At 32.3% G+C, this 15,158-nt stretch overlaps 1 protein-coding gene and 1 long non-coding RNA gene across 12 annotated transcripts; one reads left to right on the top strand and one right to left on the bottom strand.

Moving 5' to 3' along the window:
• Positions 1-226: 226 nt before the first annotated feature.
• Positions 227-4,478, bottom strand: LOC123897969. Of its 11 annotated transcripts, none has more exons than XR_006805154.1 (5): positions 4,222-4,477; positions 2,793-2,869; positions 2,632-2,713; positions 1,121-2,514; positions 227-574 (listed from the first exon to the last, which is right to left on the bottom strand). It is a non-coding gene; the product is annotated as an uncharacterized LOC123897969 (long non-coding RNA). The 11 variants fall into 11 exon arrangements; XR_006805153.1 differs by having other exon boundaries at positions 2,824-2,869; XR_006805156.1 differs by lacking the exon at positions 4,222-4,477 and adding an exon at positions 3,108-3,415.
• Positions 4,479-9,370: 4,892 nt separating this feature from the next.
• Positions 9,371-12,610, top strand: LOC123897962 (G-type lectin S-receptor-like serine/threonine-protein kinase At4g27290). The gene is made up of 6 exons (XM_045948799.1): positions 9,371-10,716; positions 10,818-11,092; positions 11,182-11,392; positions 11,496-11,733; positions 11,813-11,963; positions 12,038-12,610. The coding sequence occupies exons 1-6, from the start codon at positions 9,405-9,407 to the stop codon at positions 12,344-12,346; spliced, it is 2,496 nt and encodes an 831-aa protein (XP_045804755.1). The 5' UTR covers positions 9,371-9,404; the 3' UTR covers positions 12,347-12,610.
• The last annotated feature ends 2,548 nt before the right edge of the window (positions 12,611-15,158 follow it).

Genomic DNA, 15,158 nt, shown 5'->3' with positions numbered 1-15,158 from the left:
TTTAAAAAAATTCAAAAAATCTGTTACCTTTTTAAATCGGGTGTACCCGATTTAAAATATCAAATTTAAATCGGTTTAACCGACTCAGTAACTTATTTTAAGTCAGTTCAACCGATTTAAAAGCATATACTATTTCTTTCTTTTTTAATCCCAGATTCTCCTACAATATTGCGCGCCCGCACACACAGATAGATATATATATATATACACACCACCAAATTATAAATAAATCGAAACTTCATCACTACCTTCAATAAAAAATATCATAAAACCAAATATCATACCACCAAATTGTACTTAAATTAAGTTACAAAATATTCATGAAATACTATTCCGAAAGTACCATCGGATCTAAATATCTCCTACTAAAACTAAACAATCTTATGCTCCAAACAAAAGCACAAACAAGCCTAAGCAAAGCTACACAATCTTAGACTACTACCTAAACACGCCTAACCAAATTAAATCTAAACAATCTTAGGCTACTTCATATAAATTCAAGAATCGAATTTGCTAAACTTTCTTGAACATTCGAAACTTCGTCCTCGTGAAATGGTGTTGAATCTCCAAATACCTAAATAAATATTAAATAATATTAGAATATTGTATCATCATTAAAGAACAGAATTAACTAGCCCATACATTGCACGTGTCAAAGTACAGACTATACCAAGTGAAAACACATAATTTAAAGAACAAGTGAAACCAAATGATTTCTATTCTATTACCAAACTGCAAGTAATACAAATTAAAAGCACATAATTCTAATAACAAGTGAAAGCATGTGATTTTTATTCTAATACCATGTGAATGGCATGCACAAAATTAATCTAGAACTAACAAACAGATTTTGGTGAATTCTGCTTAGTAGATTGTGTATTAACCAAACTGATTTTGTTGGTTAAATCTATTAGCATCCTTAGTAGATTGGTGTATTAACCAATACAAATTATGCTGGTTTTTTCTAGTAAAGGTTTTAATTATGAACACATTAAAAACTAATCCATTAATTTCACATTGCAGTTCTGTTCACATAGATCTGTTTCAATTTCATAATTTTATTCAAATCGATAAAGCAGAACCACAAGTCAATTTTAGTTTCATAGATCAGAATACTTACAATCAATCTTACAACATTTGCCCTTTTTCATCTTTCAGAGCGAGTTTCAACGTTTGACGTTCACGCAACACTCCTTTTCCCTTTTTCATCTACCCAATAAACTTCTACATGCATCAACTCTATTCAAGGGATTCAAATCTAAATTAAATACCAAAGGTAATCAGTCCAGTTACTCCTGCAGAGGAAAATAATAAATAATAAAGTAATGGCTTTAACTCCACTCCTCTACCAACCAAATATCCCATGAAGTACATCAATTGAATCCTCAGTAAGTTTATGCTGTCACCTGCAACCTATTCTCATTTAAACAAAAGAAGAAAAGTTGATGCATAAGCATGCCTATAATACACCACAAACCAAACAAAAGATAAACGATAAGAAAAATTAGGAAGTTTTCATAGGACCACTGTACCTTTCCACCACCCTTCATCAAAATCAAACACACAGTTCAACATTGTAGGGAAAAAAAAGAGGTAAAAAGGACAATTACTAATTTAGAAGGTTTGGTCACATACTATAATATTTACAATTGATGCTTAAGAGTCAGGGATATGCAATTCCACATAATCAACAAAGTCACCTAAAATGTGTACACAAGAATGCAACGTGTACCATTTCTTCCAATTCAACTAAGTCACTTTCAAATTAGATCTTTATCTACTATTTGATTTAATCTTCCCTCTAGATGTAGCTTCTTAACGTTAATTTAAAGTGATTCAAGTTATCACATATGCTTAACTAAAACCTCTAACATTAAAACCAACACAAGAAAAAGAACATAACTTACTTACCCTATAGCCTATGGAGGTATAGAGGAATTGGAAGTACTAGCCAGCCAATTTTATAGCAGTTAATGGACATTGACAGATGAAAGGTTTTGCAGAATCCTTAGAAAAAGTGGACTAAAACAATTGTCCTATATACTCATGTACTTTCAAGTTCTTCAGAAATCGTAAATAAACAATAGCATTATAACTGAGTAGTGTCTGATTGTGTGTCAATGACAAAGATGTCATAGAAGAGGTTGAAGGTATGGATCAAAAGCAAAGAATTGAAACCAACCTAAGGTATAAAATAACAAGAATTATGCACTGATTACCATTTAACATTAGTACATAAAAGATTCATTCTTAACCAATATTCCATATCTCAAATAAAAAATAGTAGTTTTCTGATGCTAGTTCAATCAAAATATGTGAGCAAAAGAATTATAATAAAAGTTAAAAACCAGTACTTTGAGCTAAAATACTACCACTCCGAAGTAATGAATCGGGAGGAATGAGAGAAACACCTGATACGAGACTAGTAATCCGACTCATCTGCAGCTGCCGTACCCCAAAACCAGAAAATTCTACTACAGAACAGCAACCCACAAACCAAAACAAAACACAAACCTGCACCAGTTCAACAAACTTGAACTACAACATCAGCTAAACCCAAAATAGGTCTAAGCAAACCTTAAAACACTGTAAATTATCGAAAAATCCAGTTCCAATTCAGCAGAAAATTACCTTATCATACAACTTAAAGGATATAACTATTGTTAATGGTTAAAACCTCATTCATTTGTTGTCCCCTTTATTTGTTCAGTAGCTACAAAACAACATAAACAAAACAATAAGAATTGTCAAATAAGAATCCAACCGAATCAACAAAAATTGGATAAAATCACCTCTCAAGTTTCATTTTTTCTTCACACATACAATCTTAAGATTGAATCATTTGATTAGAGAGCAATCAACAATAAATCTGCACTAAGCATTAGACATATTTTCAAATTAGCATCAGTTTAACATGAATTAGAGGTTCTCTGAATGAACTTCAACTGTCAAATTAACAAGAAAGAAAGGGGAAATAAACCATAGATCCGAACACAACAGAAGCAATTATAGGTTTCAAGGATGAAAATCGACTTTAGATCTTAGGAAAAAAACAAAAGAAAATAGCATAACACAATTTCGTAGGGTTCGAGGATAAAATAGCGAACCTGAGAAGTGAGATGCCACAACGGAAGAGAAGGCTGTAAGAAGATAACGGTGAGGGACGATATAGAGATTGTGTGTGGTGACTGGTTCTCACTTGTGATGTGAAAAACGAACGCCGGGGCTGTTGCAAAAAGGGAAAAAGGTCATGAATGGTAAGAGGCTATAGGGGAAAATAGAGTCTCGATGCCTAATCAAGGAGGAGAAGATGGAGGCTTATGGTGGCGGAGATGAAGAGGGAGGCGCTGTAGAGCATCGTGAGGAGGGAGTGTGAAGGAAAAGAGGCACGCTAGGGTTTCAAATTTCAATACAGTTTTTTCTTTTATTAAAAAAAATATTATAAATTAATAACTAAAGTTTAAATCGTTTAGGCCGATTTAAATTGACTACATCAATTGAGAATTGGTCCCTTATTTACAAAATTGCCACCGCGTTTTGTGTTTAAATCGGCTTTTCTGTACCTGATTTAAAATCCCTGATTTAAAATGTGTATTTTCCACTAGTGTAGATACCCACATTACAGCTTGCAAAAACAATTAATATCAGAAACAGGATATTAAGAAGTGATTAAAATAAGGATCTAACGTAAAGAGTAAATATAACATAAAACATAGATTAGGCCATAATCGAGTTAAAGTAAATGCAGCTAGGCTAAATCCAAGATAGAGAATGAGTAAACTCTCTTTCAATCAAACCCAATGCAACATAATATTGTTAACATTCTGTTATTGGATGCAGTTATGAAATAGAACATAAAAAATACAACATATCAAATAATAACTCAATGTTCTTCCCCTTCTAAAATACCCCATCATGTAGAAATTGAAAGACTACATTTTAGAAACCACTCCTTCATATATCACTAATAGGAATATATTCACTAATTGAAAAACATTGTTACAGTCACGCAAATTGGGTGCTACTTCACAATTTTAGGTCTTAAAAATCCCTTTTGGCTAGTGAATCCCTAAAACATCTCAAAAATCAATTTTAGGTCTTAAAGAATCCCTTTTGGCTAGTGAATCCAACCATGTACAAACTCAAAATTAAAAGAACAAGAGATTAAGGAACAAACTATAAAGAACGGTGAAGAGATTTGTGAAGAGATGAATTACTTACTTGGAATCGTGAACGGAAACGAGAGTTGCGAGCTTCTTCGACGGAGGAGGATTACGAACGGAAACGAGCTTCTTCGACGGAAAAGAGAGATTGAAGGAGAGTTTGAGGTTCTTTGACGGCGGAGGATTAGGAACGGTGGAGGAGTTTGACGGAAACCAAGTTCGATGCTGAGTTCTCACTTCTCAGTTTCCATCATGTGTTCTTTGATATATTTTTTTGTTTTTACTTCATATATTTAATTAGGGATTGAGAAAGAAAAAATAAGTAAGTGATATTATTTGTGAAATAAAAGTGGGAAATTGAAATAAAGTGGGAAACTGAAAATTTGTGAAATTTTTTGGCGCTTGTCAAAAAGTTTTTTTTATTTAATTTAATTATCATTAGAGTCCGCCTTAGCAGACTCAATGAACTAATAAAAAAAAATAAAAAAAATTAGTTATTTATTTTTTCATAGAGTCTCCATAGCGTTTCCAAAAGCAGACACTAACTTTAAATATTAAATTAAAAAAATAAAAATACAGCAGCGTCTGTCAAGTAGACTCAAATGAGACGCTAGTAGTGTCCGTGTCGTGGCGGACGCTAAAAAATTTGAAGCTTGTTCTGGTAAAAACTCAAAGGGGGGGTTGTATTATTGATTAAATGATGTGGTTACACTTGGTTCAATCCTAACAACCCTGGGAATTTTATATGTCAGAAAAAAGATGCCTTTACAAATGAAAGTATGGAGCTATTTATAGAGCCTCTAGTCTTCTTCTCCAAGTAAGGGCTCCTAAAAATCCGGCCCTTAGCATCTTCTTCGGTGGTATAGCGTGAAAATAGGGATGAAAACCTTGGTCTCCAAGCTATGGCGGTTGTGGGAGGTTGGTTTCTTCCTTCCCAAGTCAGTTGCTAACACAGGGAAGAAGAAGATATTTATAACAATACGGGATTCAACTTCTGGGCGTTGCCCCGCTATCATTAATCACGCCCGAGGCTTCGTGTCGCCTAATGGGTATTTAGGATTTACTTGATTTGGGCCTATTCTCCTTCTGATATTCATTGGGCTTGCTGGCTATGTCCTTAAGCCCATTGCCCAGTCCAAAGCTAAAACCCATTTTTCTTGTAGTGAGTACTTTCCTACAGTCATCTTCTTTCTTGTCATTGTTATTGTTCTGCACTGCCTTTGCGAATGTCCTTTGATCCATATCTGTTTTCGCTTGATGTTTGTTGTTTAACCCTTGTTTCATGTTATCCTCTTCATGGTCCTTATGGTTCTTCACTTCTGTAGATCTGTGTCCTCTCCTTCCTCTCCGAAACCTAGGAAGGATCACAAATATTTTGCCCCTTCCGATGATGATGATAATGTTGTCCAGTTCAACACCGAATCTGTCCTCGTCGTACACGTGAGCAAAAAGTGCAAATCTGAATCTACGTCCTAGTTTGTTTCGCTTGTCCGGAATCACCACTTCTTGAATGTTCCCGTAGTGTTGAAAGACTTTGAACATTTTTCATGCTTCAAAATGATCCGAAAAGTAATAAGATATATGTGGTGCAATTTGATCCATATTCCTTGCCATCTGAGTTGCTATGTCTGGATAGTTTGATCGTCGATCCTGTCGTCCTGTCTCCTAGACCGACGACTTTGAACTTCCTGCCACTCCTCTTCGTGTCTCTTTGCCTAACGGTGAGATGTTATCTTACTATGGTTTCAACAGCCACGATGCTTCATCGATTAGTTGATTTGCTAAAGCCGGTCCCTAACCGATAGGCCATCCGTTTTCAGAGAAATCGTGCTAAGACTTTAAACTCGCGTTTGACCCAACTACCAATGATAGAAATGAAGAGACTTGACTCATATTATTTCTAATTTTGTCCATTGTAAAAATAGAAATAATACTAATGGTTTCTACACAATAATTTTCATGACAATTATATGCTTAGTAACAAACTTTTTTTGCTAAATATAGATCACTTAAGTTTGACTAATTAATATAATGATCCTAACACGTTAAATATTAGTATATTACATGTGTGACTCAAAATATCATACATGATCCATTTCAGATCAGACGGTTCTGATTTAACACAATTTTATATATTAAAATAATCTCAATCACATGATTTAGATAAGAGATGGTTCTCATATAAAACTATGTGAAAATTGTACCTTTTTTGACAACATCAAATCCTGTTTTGCTGAAGTATAACATGAGAAGCAAAAGAAAATGAAGTGTGTTCAATAATTAATTAAATTGATTAAATTAATTAATTTAATTAAAAACAAAAGGAAGGGTATAACGAAAAAGGAAATACATTTTTCTCATCATGAAATACACTTTACTCACTTATTTTAAAGACAGTTATATTTTTCTTTTTTAAAATACAATACGAGAGGGAGTATATCTTTTGGAAACAACAATAATGAGAATATTATTTTCAAGAGTATTTCCAAAACAATAAAAATGTGTGGAGATAAGATTATATATAAAGTCATTCATTTAATTACTTAAAAAATAAGAGGAAAAAAAAAAGACATTCATTCATGGAATATGGGGACCTCCTTCATTCATTCACTCACCTTCCCTTGACGATTGAAGTAAAGATAGTGGTTATAGATACATATCAAGGGGATAGAGTAGAGGACTTTCCGTGTCGATACCTTTTAGAAAAATTAAATGCCAAAACGAGTGTTTGGCATTTCACTCATAATTTTTGGCCACTTGTTAAAAAGGTAAAATAGCGATTTTATATTAAAAATGTATTTAATTTTTTTTTCTTGAACAGAAAAAAATGTATTTAATATATTTTTAATATCTTTTATATTAATTTATTGTTTTATTTCAATTTTTACTTTTTAGTATGATCAACTTCCATATGACATGTTTTAAAAAAAAAAAATATTGTATGTACTCCCTCCGGTCTTATTTATAAGTAAAAATTGTTATTTTAGATTCATTGAAAATTGTTAAATATTCTATTAGTCATTCATTCACACTAAACATTGTACGTTAGTAGATATTAATCCTAATTCTCTCTCCTATGGAAGGGATCAAATTACACCGGTGTAACATTTGAGTAATGTTACACTGTTTAATAACGCTTTAACGAATATAAAATTTATCGTTTGATTGAAAGTTTATATCGTATAGATCATATATGTTAACTTTTATAAAAATCTAAAATCGTTTGATTTGTTATTGCGATAGATCAAGATTAATGGTTTGTGCATTTTTATTGAATACGGTTAATCTTGATTGGTATCAATAACATATCAAACAATTTTAGATTTTTGTAAAATTTAACATGGATGATCTATACGATATAAATTTTCAATCAAACGGTGGATTTAATAAAATTTATATTCGTTAAAGCGTTATTGAATAATGTTACACTAGGGTAATTTGATTGTTACACTAGGGTATGAATTTCCTCAAGTTTTTTTCTAAAATAGAAAGTATCCGGTCTGTCTGTGTAGTAGGCGCAGTGTCAATAGTGAATAATACAGTGATGAACCAGTCATGCAAAAAATTTATTTTTATGGAACATGTGGGCCATGTCGCACGTCCAATTTGAACTGCATTGAAAAATACTTTGAAAGAAATTGAAAATTATATTATATATTATTGAGTCATATCAAAATTAACTGTATTTAATAAAAACTCAGAAAACATTAATCTTGATGGATATTAATGACATACCACATTTTTATTTTCTTTAAAATTTGACATCATCGTGCATGTTAGAATTAACCATATATACATATCCCAATTTGAACTGACATGATATAGATTCAAGTTACGTCTCCTACTAGTGTAAAGGGTGTTGCTAACATGTTAAGAATTCAAAAGTAGAAACATTTTCTTAAATTTTGTATAATTAATTTGTGATCAAGTTTAAACAGTGAACTAGATACATAAATTATGATAAAACATTTTTTTTGAATTATTAACATGTGCGCTTATGACACATTTTATCTTTTCTCCAGTGTAAAAAAGTCTACTTTTTTCTTTCTTTCTAATAAACTATTACAAAAAATTATATGATTTATTTTTATCAATAAAAGTTGGTTGAAAGTTAACTATATATATATATGCACTATATAAATCTATTTATATAATCAGTTGTTAGGTAAATATTTCAAAATTATTATAAGTTTGTAGTTTAAAGCCTCACCAAAATATATATTACAATTACTTTCTCAATTTGAGGATAGTTAAACTGTTACAATTTTCTTTTATAATTATTTTCTCATCTAGAATATTGTCTTTATATTGTCTTTTTAACTATTTTTTAAGAAAATAGTGTATAATTTATAAGTTAACCTTTTTTTTATTATCAATTTTTATAAATTAACTTATAATTTATAAGTTTTTTTATAGAGATTATAACTTATAAACGTATAAAATAAAATAATAAATTGAGTTTGTGCTATTTGATACAATTAACTATTAAATTAATTTATAAATATAAAATGATATAAAAAATATATGTTTAATTAATATTCAACTTTAATGTTGAAAATAAATTCGAAATAAAAAATGATTAGCTATCAATTTTAAAATAGTTTAATTAGTTATCAAAATAAGATATAAATCCTTTGTAAGAAAAACTAAGATATAATTAAACATGTAAGTTATAGTGGATGTCCATCCTTGTTTTTTCATGTTCCTAAACTCCGATTAGTGGATGACTTATTAAGTGGTCTTTGATCTTTCACTTGCTCACTTGTGTCATATAAATAAGACTCGTGTTATAGTGTAAATACACATGTGAAGAGATGAATACAAAGTTCTTATTTTCAATATCTCTATTCTCTAGTTCTTTAATTTATTTCTAACAAAACAAGTATTATTTTAAGGGTCTTGCTAACGAGTGTCCCGGGGGCATTTTTTAAGCATTTCATTTAAAAAAACTTTTTATTCAAAAAGTTAAACATTACAATTTTCAATGCGTTGACTTTACGGACTTAAAGAGTGACCCGAGACACTATTTAGCATTTGCCTTATTTTAATTAGTCAAGTGTGGCAACTCACTGACAAAGTCAACCTCCAAAGATATTCCAAAAACAATAATATCAAGCTCATAAGAGAAATGGCCTTTGATTTTGAATTTATGATGATATTGAAAGGGTCCTGTCCAATTTTCATGTATATAATATTATATACTATATTCATTTATGCAGTTGTATCACAATAAACGCCAAAATGAAAATTGTTTATACCATGCTTGTTGTTACTAAGCTACTATTATTATTCTTGTTCAAATTATCCTCTGCTACTGATACTATTACACAATCAGAATCACTTTCTGATGGAAGCACCTTGATTTCTAAAGATGGAACCTTTGAGTTGGGTTTCTTTAATCCAGGTAACTCACCAAACCGTTATGTTGGAATTTGGTACAAAAATATTCAAGTTAAAACAGTTGTTTGGGTTGCGAATCGTGATAATCCGATCAAAGATAAGTCGAGCAAGTTGATCATAAACAAACAAGGAAATCTTGTTCTTCTCAATAATAGTGATTCTCTTTTATGGTCAACAAATGCAACAAAGAAAACTTCAAGTCCAATTGTGCAGCTCTTGAACAATGGAAATTTAGTTCTTCGAGACGAGAAAGACAATGAAGGTGTTGAAGAAGAAGAAGACGGTTTCTTGTGGCAGAGTTTTGATTATCCTTGTGATACATTATTACCAGGAATGAAGTTGGGATGGAACAAGAAAACCGGTATTAATAGACGTCTCACTGCATGGAAAAATTGGGAAGATCCTTCTTCAGGTGAATTTACTAATTCAATTAAACTTAACAAAAATCCTGAAATTGTATTTTGGAAAGGTTCTGTTGAGTTTTATAGAGCAGGACCTATGATTGGTATTATGAATAGTGCTGTTATGTCTAAAGGAGTTTTTGGGTTGAGGCCTAATCCACTTTATAATTATACATTTGTATATAATGAAGATGAAGTTTATTATATGTACAACCTTAAGAATAGTTCTGTGATTTCCATAGTTGTTTTGAACCAAACGCTTTTGGTTCGTCAACGCCTCACTTGGATTCCGGAAACTAAAACATGGAATCTTTACCAGAATTTGCCACAAGACAGTTGTGATGCTTATAATATTTGTGGTGCAAACGCAAACTGTGTCATTGGCGAATCACCAATTTGTGAGTGCTTAGATGGGTTTACGCCAAAATCACCCAATCGGTGGAATGCAATGGACTGGTCACAAGGATGTGTACGGATTGGAAATTGGACCTGTGGAGTCAAGAGTAGAGACGGTTTCCGTAGAGTTGCTAAAATGAAGTCGCCAGATACTACAAATTATTGGCTTAATGAAAATATGACGCTCGATAAATGCAAGGATATGTGTTTGCAAAATTGTTCCTGCACGGCTTACTCAATCTTAGGCGCAGATGATGGAAACAACGGATGTTCCATTTGGTTTCATGATCTTAAAGATTTGAGAGTTTCAGAAGTTGGACAAGACTTGTATGTTCGAGCAGACGTTTCAGATATCGGTAAGAACTTAACTGTTTTTTTTTTTTTACTATAGTAGTAACTAGACTAGAGTGTCATTATTATTTTTGTTTGGAAATAACATGTGTGTGCTTCATTGCAGATGATAAACATGGGAATGTGAAAAAAGTAATTGTTGCAGTTTCAATCAGTGCTTCATTTGTCATTGTGATGGTATTATTAGCATTCTACATTTATAGAACAAAGTATAAAGTTAATGAGGACAAGGTAAACTCAATGTGGATGGAAGACAACAGTGAAAGTGAACATGACGATTTCGAGCTTCCTTTCTTTGATCTTGCTACAATACTAGATGCCACAAATGATTTCTCGATTGACAACAAACTCGGTGAAGGTGGTTTTGGATCGGTATACAAGGTATATATATTTAAATCACCCTTGAAATATATCAAAAGAAAAGCCATCAATTTCATTATTTTTAAAATTAGTTTCATCATAAAATGCAGGGTAAGTTGGTAGATGGCCAAGAAGTTGCAGTTAAAAGGCTTTCTTGGGGTTCCGGACAAGGAACGAAAGAATTTAAGAATGAAGTTATATTATGTGCTAAACTTCAACATCGAAATCTTGTTAAAGTTATTGGTTGTTGCATTGAAAAAGATGAGAAAATGCTACTCTATGAATATATGTCAAACACAAGCCTTGATTCATTTATTTTTGGTAAGTAACTCTTTCAAAGCTTAATTTTTAGACTAATAAAAGTCTGATTTCATTTGACGATATATAACAAAGAACTACTAAATTTGTTCGATAATTTTGACAGATCCAATTCAAAGTAAATCGTTAGATTGGTCTTTGCGATTTAACATCCTATATGGAATTGCACGTGGTCTTCTTTATCTACATCAAGATTCAAGATTAAGAATAATACACAGAGATTTGAAGGCAAGTAATATTCTATTAGACAAAGATATGAATCCAAAAATTTCAGATTTTGGCTTGGCTAAAATGTTTGGAGGTGACCAAACTGAAGGAAAGACAAATCGAATAATTGGCACATAGTAAGTATCCAAATAGATGACATAGTTTTATTACGATTGACATTGAACATCATATTTATTCTTATTTGTTTCCTTTCAGCGGTTATATGGCACCTGAATATGCCATTGACGGACTATTCTCTAGTAAATCTGATGTTTTTAGTTTTGGGGTATTATTGCTGGAACTTATAAGTGGGATGAAAAATAGAACGCGTACCTACCATCAACATGATCACAATCTTATCGGACATGTGAGTATCACACCTAAACATTTATTTTCGTAATATCTAACAAATAGATGATAATTCCTTTTAAATTTTTGTAGGCATGGAGATTGTGGAAAGAGGGAATGATACACACATTGATTGATGAGAATTTGATGGAAACATGCAATGTAAATGAAGCTTTACGGTGCATTCAAATAGGTCTTTTATGTCTACAACATCATCCAGATGATCGACCAAACATGACATCTGTGGTTGTGATGTTAAAAAGTAATAATGTTATACCTCAACCACAAGAGCCAGGTTATTTATTAAAAACTGCACCAATAGAAAGAGAACTTTTTTCTTCAGACGGAGAAACATCATCTTCAATAAATCAAGTAACTATTTCAATATTAGATGTTAGATAAAGAAATGTTAGTAACTATTTGATTTCATGTGAAATTACATGACTTGTAATTTTTGCTTATCAAAAAAAAAAAAACATGACTTGTAATTTAGATATTCATTTGCCATTACTTCTTTTTTTTTGTGACTAAATTCATTATTTATTGTAGTTACTTATAGTTAAATGTAAATATAACGCTATATAATTAACTGAGACACTTAACACCTCTCCTAAATTGTCGTAAACCTTTATGCGTAGACAAGAAAACCAATATTTTTTCCAGGTCTCCATTTTGATTTATTTCACAATTTCTTTTGACTCTCGTGCGACATTGAAAATTTTATCATATTTAGATTTCCACAAAATCCACTAGGTAATATGCCAAACCTTTTCCCACTTTCTTGTAGCCCCATCAAGCAAACAAACAAAATAAACAAATTTGGTGGGGCTAACATCCACCACTCTAAGCCACCGGAAGATTTCATACCAAATAATCAAGGCGATGTTACAATGTAAAAAAAAGACTAGCACCAATCACAATCCTCTCAAAGAAATTTATTGGTAGGGACATTGCAAATTATTATATCAACCGGAGTTCGAACCCCGTTACTCGTACTTTTTTTTACTCAAAAACAATAAGATTAAATATGTTTTATGTCTCTATGGGGAAAGCCCCCTTTTTGTACCAAAAAGAAAAATGTTTTATGTCTCTATAGTTTTCCGAATTTTACTTTTAGTCCTTGAAGATTTTTTTTACATTTTTTAGTCCCTAAAATTTTTTCGATCAATACTTTTAGTCCATGCCGTCAAATGGGCTTAATGGATGATGACATGGCACTGTGTATTCATTAATTGATTTGGCGTGTGACATAAGCACCTTCCTGCCGAGTGCAGGTATCCTCCATTTATCCAATTCTCTCCACCGATAAATGACGCAATTAAAGAATCTAATGGATTAGATTAAAAACCTCAATTTATGGAAGCCACAGAGAAACACCGGTGAACAAACAACAACCCTCGTTGTTGGCCTCTTGCTTCACCGTATCTTTGCCTTCTTGCCGCCGCCGTATCGTATAAGTTCCTCAAAAGAGTTGGGAAAATCTTGCAGAAATCAAATCAAATTAAGATGAATGTGAAAAACAATAATATATTATCGATCTGTTCCATTAGAGAAAGAAGATTACTAATATATTTTCTATGTGATACCATCGTTCTTCTTCATCTCCTCACCGCCACTTCCCCCTCTTTCTATCGCTGACGCCACGGCACCCCTCACCGTCCTTATTCCCTAAACTCTTATCCACACACGTTCTCCCTTACTTCGTCGTTGATGTCATGAGCGAACCTCACCGTCCCGCCGCCGTCATCACGAATCAGTCTAATGTTGCTGCTATTGTTCTTGATCCTCTTTGTTCTTGCAATAAGAGAGTGAGATTGAGCGTCGTTGTGTATATATGGAAGAGCGTCGTTGTCACAGAGAGGGAGAGGCGGCGCCGGCGGCGACAGGTGAAGATGATGGGATGAAGACTATGGAACTAGCATAAAGAAGATGAATTTTAAACTTTTAATCTGGACCTTTCAAAATTTTCACTGCCACGTGTTGCATATCAGTGAAAGTAACTAGGTAAATGGAGAGTTCAATAAATGGAGGATACCCGGACTCCTGCCTGCCATATGACGTCTGACATAATTGATGTGGTTAAAATAAATAAAAATAAATTTAGTTAATTAATATTAATAATTAAATTGAAAAAATTGCTTAAAAAAAATTAAATTGAAAAAAAAAATCAGATTAAATAAAAAACGCAACGCAGAATTGAAACCAAACGGAGAAGAACTTCATCTTCTTCCATGGCAGAAGAACTTCTTCACCATGCGAAAAGCATTGACGGCAGTCTCCAAGGACTAAAAGCATTGACTGAAAAAATTTAAGGGACTAAAAAGTCCGGAAAATATCTTCAATGACTAAAAGCAAAATTATGGGAAACTATATGGACCAAAAATATATTTAACCCAAAACAATAATATTCATTCATTTAAATTCATAAGGAATACATCAATCGAAATCATTACATATTCAATTTCACTAAAAACTACTTTCACTATCCCTTTTCATAAGACTCTAGTTTGACCAAAAAAATTGTCCCTTTTGGGGGTGTGTAAACTAAAAACAGTCGCGGACGTTTAGCACAATGAAATATTAATATTGACCATGAGAGGAATCAATTTTGTTGGAAGCTTCCACAAGCAAGATTCATCCATACTAAAATAGGCCTGATATCGTTCGAAAGAGCTTGGTGCGTTGATACTCCGTGTTGACGGCAGTAGTTATTTGTCGTGCCATTGGATTTGTTGGTTTTGGTGTTTCTCGTGCTCGTGGTACTTAACCCCATTAAATGACCATTCCTCGATCTGACTTTTGATTGGGTCTAGGTTGCTTTCAACACAACAGGTTTCATTTTAATATCCGTATCATTCATTGATTTCGGACTGCTTAGCTTGATAAAGTCATATCGCTTGCTGCTTGCTGCAGCGAGTCGCGGATACGTGGACCGTTTTCGTCTTGACGGTCGGTTCATTCACCTTGAACTTTTTTTACTTCTATTTAGTGTCCGTTTGGCCTAGCTTTTTTTGAGTTTATGCAAATAGCTTATGCAATATAAATTAAGTTTTATGTTATTTTTTAAGTTCACACTAGTGAAAATTATAATTTTATAAGCTATTTTATCATAAACTACCTTGACAAACTTATAATAATATATAAAAATTGCATAAGTTGTTTGCATAAGCTCTAAATAAATTATATAAAAAATTGTCCCTTTTTATCAATGACA

This window comes from Trifolium pratense, linkage group LG7 (assembly GCF_020283565.1).
Source record: "Trifolium pratense cultivar HEN17-A07 linkage group LG7, ARS_RC_1.1, whole genome shotgun sequence".
Classification (NCBI taxonomy): Eukaryota; Viridiplantae; Streptophyta; class Magnoliopsida; order Fabales; family Fabaceae; genus Trifolium; species Trifolium pratense.
This window is presented reverse-complemented; position numbering and strand designations above follow the sequence as displayed.